The sequence below is a fragment of the Entamoeba invadens genome (assembly GCF_000330505.1).
Source record: "Entamoeba invadens IP1 unplaced genomic scaffold scaff_1105074726573, whole genome shotgun sequence".
Lineage (NCBI taxonomy): Eukaryota > Evosea > Mastigamoebida > Endamoebidae > Entamoeba > Entamoeba invadens.
Genome location: NW_004440230.1, coordinates 40,588 through 49,805, shown reverse-complemented (window position 1 = coordinate 49,805; position 9,218 = coordinate 40,588). Strand labels below are relative to the sequence as shown.

The 9,218-nt window shown below is 27.3% G+C and overlaps 2 protein-coding genes across 2 annotated transcripts; both read right to left on the bottom strand.

Moving 5' to 3' along the window:
* Positions 1-188: 188 nt before the first annotated feature.
* EIN_402020 (hypothetical protein) lies at positions 189-638 on the bottom strand (the record flags this gene model as incomplete). Its single annotated transcript, XM_004255367.1, has 2 exons — positions 189-291; positions 346-638. 2 exons carry the CDS (start codon positions 636-638, stop codon positions 189-191), a joined length of 396 nt encoding a protein of 131 aa, XP_004255415.1.
* Positions 639-8,374: 7,736 nt separating this feature from the next.
* On the bottom strand, positions 8,375-9,010 carry EIN_402010 (hypothetical protein; the record flags this gene model as incomplete). The annotated part of the gene is made up of 1 exon (XM_004255366.1): positions 8,375-9,010. One exon carries the CDS (start codon positions 9,008-9,010, stop codon positions 8,375-8,377), a length of 636 nt encoding a protein of 211 aa, XP_004255414.1.
* Positions 9,011-9,218: the final 208 nt, after the last annotated feature.

The window sequence follows — 9,218 nt, the reverse complement described above, 5'->3', positions numbered from 1 at the left end:
TTCTTTTTTTAACCAATTTTGATTCTAAAAGCTTGTATCCAAATGAAAAATATCCCAATGACACTCTGAACGACATAATAAACATACGTTTCCGTGAAGTTCTTTGCTGTCTCAAGTCTTCGTTAAATCTTAATTAAATCGCGTTTACAAGTTTTTGTTATCGATTGGGAGTGACACCAAAAGGAGTCCTATTTTATTTCCAAATTGTGTCTTGGGCTCATACATCTGTTAGTTGGCAGCAACATAGAAATTGACTTCAGTCTCATTTCCACCTTCTCTTTCACAAATTCGCTAAACGTGTCTGTCATACAAGAGAAGAGCAACGTGTTTTAATTCCCACCAAACTGCTTGGCAACTTCCTTAACAGAGTCTACAGAAGACATCTTTTCCAAAACACACTGTTGTTTTCCAATCAACTTCTTCATCAAACACACCATGCTGTCGTCATGTGCAAAGAATACTCCTGACATGTAGGTGGGAATGAGCGAAATTTGTTTCACTCTGGTCCAAATACCTTTTGGTTGTTTTCTCAATGTCAGTGCGGCAAGTTTGGCAATTTCCTTGTTGATCTCCAAGAAGTAGTACTTTGATTCGTTGTAATTTAACCCGAGATTTGACGCTTCTCCAACGTCTTGCATTAATCTGACTGATGTGAGTCCATCAACCAGACATTAGGATATCTTGACAACCAACTGTTTGCTACATTCGGACTCGGGACTGGGGGATTTGGGGGATCGGGGGACTGGGGACACGGGGACACGGGGGTTTTTTGCCTACTTGAATCCAAGCCGGCATCTGTTTGATTATACATTGTTATATAGTATAATATTATATGTTGTAAAATAAAGAAGAAAAAACAACCTTGCATTTCATTGTGATTGAATATGAAATTTGTGTTTAAATATAAAATTGTTCGTTATTTTTTTAATTTTTGTGTTTCTTTAAGATAAAAAATACGATAAGTTATAAATACAACGTTGAAATACAAACACATTGGATCGTTTATACGTTTTTTGAATTTTTTAGGTTTATAATGCATTGAATGTGGACAAATTGTCTGTACTCTCTATTCAAAAACTAACTATAAACAACATTGAATTATAATCTAACCTTCTTTTTTTCACATTTACAAACAATGTTATAATGTATAATTATTATAATTATACTTTTTTATTCAAATTGTAAAAATAACAGTCAAAGTTTTTATTAAAAATACAAATAAATTGTTTATTTAAAATAAAACATGATGTTAATTTTAAATTAAATTAATTAAAGTATGTTTAACGATTTTCGATGTGTTTACTATAATTCTTATCGATTTACAAAAGCCTTTTTATATATTAACATAATAATGACGTTTTTATGTTTTGAATAATTTTAATTTATATTTAACTGTTATTCAAAAGACAAAAATATTGAAAATATTCTATAAAAATTTTATCAAAAATATCAAGTATTTTTATATTAATATCCCACCTAACAAAAAAATCGTTTGAATTAATTATTTAAATTTTTTTCATTTGTTTTAAAAAGCCTTTATTCTATATAATAAACATTATGACAAACAGGGTGGAAAACGGGATTCTATCAGCGCGTTCAATATGGAAAAACCAAGTTTTTTCCGCGCATGAGGAATAAATATTTATTATTAATTTATAGTTTTTTGTTATAATTATAGTTACATCGACGCTCAAAGAGACGCTTTCTTGACACGTTGCATATACTTGAAACTATTTACCAATCTAAAATAATGGTAAATATTTAAAAGTAAATAAAGTTTTTTGAAGAATAGTTTTGTGTGGTTTTGTAAATAATTTTTAAAAAAATTCATTATTGCATAAAAATAAATCATTAGTTCATTTAACCATAAATTTAATTATTGGTAAAGTCGACTGTATTTTGTCAATAAAAACATAAAATAGTCAATAAAATCATTATAACATTAAAAAAACATAAAAGGAACAGTTTAAAAAACAATGCAAAAACCAAACTAAAATAACAAACTCAAAAATCAATGTTAAAGTCACAAAAAGAATTTTGTTACACCGATACAGAAAAAATTCTGAATTTGACGAAGTGTACACGAGAAAAATTTTCTTCTTTTTAGATGGTAAGAATTGTTCGTGCATACTCTGTGGATATTCACATGAAATAGATGCAAAAGTAAAATGGGACTGTACCAGACACTTCTGGAGTCGTGGTCGTCCACAGGCTTCTGAAATTGTCATGAACAAAATAAACGAACTCTATAAAAAGGTGTACCAAACAAACAAAAACAATGGAAGTACAACCGAAAAAATAAAACGTTCATTCAAATGTGCTTTTGATTTAAGCAAAAATTTTCTTCCTCTCGCTGTCGGAAAAGTAATCGCAAAACAACTCAAAGATAAAGACCAACACGATTCAACTCCTCTATCTAAAACAACTCTCGCAGAAAGAACCCTTTTAATAGGAAATAATTTGGATGAAATGATGAGGAACGTGTTGTCAACGTGTATCGCCGCTTCTTTTTGTGTGGATACCACAACGGATTGGGGAGGTGATGATTATATAATATTATTTGTAAGATACACCGATGTAAAGTTTAAAATCAACGTGTCAATTTTGGACTTTCAAAAATGTTGGGGAAAATCTGGTGAAATAATGGCAAAACAAATATTACATATCCTTCATAAATATATTGACTTAAACAAAATTGCGGGTTTGACGGGAGACTCTTGCGCTTCAAACTTTGGTAAATATAATGGTGCACTTGTTGTTTGTAGTGAGGGGATAAAAATATCATGTTTAGTTGCAGGTGAAATCAACGAAATAAATCTTATTAAATGTTTTATTCACCAAGAAGCATTATGTGCCAAAAGTATGATAACAGAAACTACAAAAGAAGAAAATGAAAGAAAGATACGAGCTAAAGATGGAGGTATTCTTGGTGTTTCCGATCTTTCAAAAATTGAAGAATTCCACACAATTGCCACTGTAATATTTAAAATCATTACTGCAGTTAGAAAAAGTGCGACAGCAAGAGATAAATTAAAAGAATTACTTAAATCAAAAAACTTGAAAGGTCTTTAAAAAAACATTGATATAAGTTGGTTTTCAAACGAAAAAAGTTTCACTCTTTTTTTATTTGTTTTACCTGAAATTGTATTGGTACTTTCAACTGTTTGTATTGATTCTTTGCAAATTAAATTGAGTGAAAAACACAAATATCTAAAAACAGAAGATCTTAACCAGGATGTCGAATTAAACATTGAAAAAATTAATTTAATTGTTCTAGAAGAAGAAAGTATAAACTTTAAAATGAAACAACATGACAACACAAAAAAGGAAAATGTGGGAGAAAAAAAAGATGGATATAAATCTATTAGGTTTGGAGTTAAAAACTTAATAAAAATTCAAAATGAAAACGTCATTAAAACTGGAAAATATGAAAAACAACTAAAAAATATTAAATCAAAAAGTATAGTTTACTTCCAACTCCAGTCGATCCAAATTGCCCCGAAAGAACACCAGAATTTCGAGAAGTTGAAGAAAGAAAACGAGTGACACGCGATGAGACTTTATGTGATTATTTGTTATGGGCAATATCGAACAAGTATTTTTGTTTGATTTGTGTGTTTTGCACGATTTGACAACAATATTTAATAATATTAACTTGCGACTTCAAAAGAAAGATGAGAATATCCACTACTATATTGTACTAATAAAGGGTCTGAGGGCCAAAGTTGACCAAATTGAAAACTCACTGCGCAACAATGATTATTCGTTACTTCCAACTGCAAACGCATTTGTAACAAAAAACAAAATAGAAGTTACTATTCCTATACATCTTGCAGCTATTATAACTATGAAAGAACAGTTGGCTTCAAGGTTTATTGAAATAGATCAACTTTTGTTTATGGACGACTTCCTTAATATGACGTGCATTACTCAACTTTTTGTCAATGAACATAATTACGAAATAAAAAACGAAGTTGAACTTTTTTCTTGTGATAAAATGTTTATTAAAAAAACGTTGTCAGACCGCAAACCGAACCTGTTGTGGAAAAGCAACCAGTTGAAAGTGAATTAATTAGTTCTACTGAACGATTAAAACAACATATTTATAATCCAATGACACATCCCGATTGTTATTACACCATTAGAATGTCAATAAATGAAATATTCAACGATGAATACATCAAACAAACATTTATTGTTAATTATCCAAGACTCTCCATGTTAGCAGCAAGATCTTTGTCATTGTTTATGACTTCATATTCATGTGAACAAGGATTTTCCGCACTTTTTTTTAATAAAAACCAATTTCAGAAGCCAATTGTCAGATGATATATTGAGGGCAATGATGATTATAGCAAATACAACACTTACCCCTGAATTTGATAAATTAGCTGAATTGATTATGAAAAGTTGTTGTTTTTTGTTTACCATTTTTATCGTTTCGCCGTTTATTTTTAAATATTCCCATTTATTTTATTTTCGAAATAAATGTTTGATTGTGCTTGTTTATTATAAAAAGGTAATTTTTCTTTAATTGTGTTTTTATTTTTCAAATTGTAATAATGGGAACTTTAAATATTTTTTATAAAATGGTTTTTTGGGAAAAGTTTATCTATAAATCCCAAAAATGTGTAATTTTATTTTTTTCTCAATCAAAACTGGTTTAATAGGCAATTTTATTATTATGTATTATTTAATATTTTAATCCACAGAAATTATTAAATTGCCAATTAATCCAAACCTCAACGCGCCAAAAAGTATCAAAACGGCGACCCTGATGACAAATAATAACTTTTTTATTGAATAAAAATAACATTTTAAAAAACAACAGGAACAACAAAACAAATGTCGTGATGACATCTCTATTAATAAATCCAACAATCTGAGTTATTTTTACATCAAATTTAAGTTGATTGGGTGTAAATTGACAAACATAAAATATATTTTATTGTTAAAAATGTTTACACTTGAATATTAAAATTTTGGTTAATTAATTAACTCGCATAATATATTTATTACCACACTAACGTACGACAATAAACAAACAATTTGTATTTTTATTGAAAATTTTCTAAAAAATGAATTTATTTTTAAATAATAATTCTCAAAATATTACTTTTTAATTATATTTCAACCAATCTCATTGTTTATTAAAATTCTAATTTACAACAAATTAGATTCACAATTTATTTTAATAAATCAATTAAACTTTCTCTAAGTTGACTTTAACCTGAGGATGGTGGTTTATAACATTATTTGATTTTTTAAAAACGTTTTTAAATTTATGTGTTGGGGAGGTGGTTGTGATAACTCCGATGATTGAAATTTCACCCCAATCTATGCTTTTAACTGACTCGCCGAACATGTGCGTCTGAATTTTCACAAGATCTGTACTTTGAAGAGTTTACCACATACTCGGTTCACGAAGAAAGTTGCTGTACTTTGATTAACAAAAAGTCATGTCTGAACACTTTTTAATGGAATTCTAAAGTCAACTTAAAAAAACGCCCCAAGCCGTTTGGACCATCTCCAAAGCGATGTCATGGAACTCTTCGGAATTTTGAATTTAAGAGAGTAAATTGGCAAAGATATCTAAAACAATTGGGACCGTCACACCAAATAAAAACATGTTATTTCCTAAACCCGAATTTCCCTTGTCTGTTGTAAATCCACTTGAAATTTGTTCTGAGATATTCAGAGAAATACAATCCAAGTTGTCGTTGCCAACTTCAAATTCGGGTGTCTTGAAGTTAAATTTTAGGTAATTTTTCTTGTCCGAAGTTGTAATTGTGTTGGATGCATTCTCTTTGTTTGGGGGTTTATTCGTTTCTTGGTCTTTTGAGACAGATTGCGGCACGCAAGGGGATTACATAGTATTATTTTAAGAAACCCACAACAATTCAACACTGTTTGACCAATACCAACGACGCTGTCTGGTAAAAAGAGTATCCACAGATTGTAAAATTGTTCAAATAAGTTTCCACAAAGTTGAGTGATGTTACCAATGATAAAAAGAGTTTTAACTTTGTTTGTTGGCAGTATATTAAACCACTTAATTTCACATTTCAACTGTTTGAGTAACATACAATTGTTAAAAGTGTTTGGTTTTATAGTTGCAACTGAAATTGGAATTTCAAGACGTTTGATGTTAGTTTACTTTTCAAGTCTATTTTGTAAATGGTTTTTGTACATTCTTTGATACTCACTTTGTTATTCAACAAATATTTAGCATCCTTTCCATTGACATTCGCAAACTTTTGCAGTCCACAAATATCGTCTTGTCAGTTATTTTAGTGGTTTCTGGTCTGACCAACTTTTCTAAATTGACTAGTCCAAAATTAAGATGGTACAACTCTTTAACTTCATTGTTAAGTATCAACATTTTTATATTTTTGGATCAAAAAATTGAAAGTGTTTTAAACTGCACTTCACATTTCTTAGTTGTGTGCAAATTTTTCATGTTGCACGCATTTCCCAGGTTGAATAATATCGACGCTGTCTGGTATAGACAAAAACGTTAATGAGTCCATTCCAAACAGTTCTCCTTTCCAATTTAATTAAACCACATATTTAATTTAATTATATTAAATTAAATATATGACGTGGCGTTTATTTAAATCAGGGTGTCAAAAAATAAGCTATTGAGCCCAAAACTGCAGAATTTTATATGAAAAAACTTGTTTTTATTTTTTTTAATGCAAACTGGCGGGAAAAAATACCCAAAGATTGTTTTTTCAACGAAAAAAAATATTTCCCGATTTGTTGCGGGCTTGTTTATTGAAAAAATATTTGTTAGAAAAAAAATGATGTAAATTTTCATAAAAAAGTCAAAAAATACCATTTACAATCAATTTTACAAGTTTGAAAACTTTTTTCATATTAAAATACATGAAATTAACGATTAAAACATCAATAAGATGTTTGTAAGATGGAACAAAGATGTTTATATTATTGATGTAAAGATGATAAAAAAATATCTTTCATTTTATTTCAATTTGTTGTTACACATATAATGAAGTTGATGCATAAACCATGAATTGTGTTATAACACAGAGTAGACATTGCACACATTAAACAAAAAAATAATTTAAAATACCAAATTTTTGATTTTACAACTACTAAAGTTTTCAAAATAAAAATTCGTATTGAAACACAAAAGAGAATAAATTGTTATAATTAATCAGATAAAATTTTGTTCAATTTATCAAAAAGTTGAATCAAATTTGTCGGTAATAATAAATTTTGTCATTAATAATGGATTCATGTATATTTTTTGGACAATTTTGTAAACAAATTTAATAAATCAAAAATAATATAAACTTTTTGTATCGATATCATGATTATATTTATTAATTTGTTTAACAACTTGATTTTTTGTCAATAAGATATTTATATACAATTGAATAACAATCATTTTAAATTATGTATTACAATTTCTACATAAATGATTATATTTTTACAACACCAAATCCAAATGATAAATATTTAAAAGTTTTAAAGCAAAAATTTCAAAACAACTGTTATAATTTATGTTATTATACTTCTACGTTGTTTATGAGTTAATAAATATAAATTAATAAAACTTAAATATTTTTAGATAACATGTAATGTCAAATTCAATCATTTTTTTACACATGGATTTCAAATTAAATATATATTCATTTTTGTAAAAATACATAAAAAACATTTCAATTGATGTTATATCTTATTTTTTAGAAGCCGAAATTTAAAACATAGCTAGTATCGTGAACAATGTTATTTATAATAATTTTCGAAACAATGATTTGAAATGAATGTTAAACTTAAAATTTCGTATTTAATAATCACATTTTGTAAAAAATATTAAATATTTAAACAAAATAATAAATGTATATTTATGTATCAAATTTAATTTTAAAACAAATAAATAAAATAATATTAACAATTTGACACAGAACAACATCCTTGTTTTTTAATTGACATGTTATTACTAAAATATCAATCCAATTTTTGATGATTTCCCCTTATGCTTTTTTATTTTTATACACAAAATATAAACTTTTTAAAAACCAAATTGTTTGATAAACAAGAGTTTTCATGTTTTTTAGACCACTTGAATTTTGTTCAATGTTGTTAAAATATTGCATTATTAAAATTGTGTAACTAAACATACAAAACTTTTGAATAAATTGACAAAAAGTGTTGATGAATATTTGAGTTTAAATAATTAAAATATTACAAAAATGAAATATTATAAGCAGAATTGTTCCAATTGTTACTTTTACAAAAATTATTTAGTAACACACAGAAAAAACGTTGCTACGTATTATACATTACTAATTAAATTGAATATATTATTATAAAAGAAATACAACTGTATTAAGAATAAGATAAATTAATTATTTACAATAAAACCTCTCATTAACAAATCACCTATTAAGAAACATTCGTGAAAACAATAATCATTAATATATGTGACACTTAATGATATTGTAACACTGCTTAAACTATAGCATCTACTGAAACAATAATAACCAATTGATCTCACACTTGATGGTATGTAAACACTGCTCAAACTATCGCATTCATAGAAACAATATTCACCAATTGATTTAACACTTAATGGTATGTTATTACCAAATTTCTTTCGATCATTTTGAGTGTAAGTAACATTTTTAAACTCGATGTTTCGACTTTTGTTTCTGTCAAAAGTTTCAAAGTCAACATTGAACCACACAATGATTCGAAAGAACTCTCTATTTAAAACAATTTCATTTTCACAATTTCCATTTTGTCTTTTGTTGATCATAAATCCATTGCCAAAATTCTCACCATTTACATCCCACAAGTGAAATGTTTCAATGTTTGGAAAGTATCCAAGTGTTTTGGAATTCAACGGAATCGGGTTAAAATGGAACTTCTCCATATTACCACCAAACTTCTTGCACACCAACTTCAAGTTAATAAAGTCGTTGATAGTTTTGAGGTACTTCGAGACTATCATGATGTGATAACCAGAAATTCCACGCATTTTGATATTCTCAGTTATTCAGTTTTTAAATATTGAAAAATTCGTTTTTTGTAAACAATTATAATAAATTATTGATTAATAGTCATTCACAGTTTCAAGCTATTAAGGAAATATCGTAAAATATACTATTCTTAAACAAAAAATTTTATAATTAAATATAATACATCATTTTAATGGTTTAAAATCATTTTCAAACATCACCTCAAAT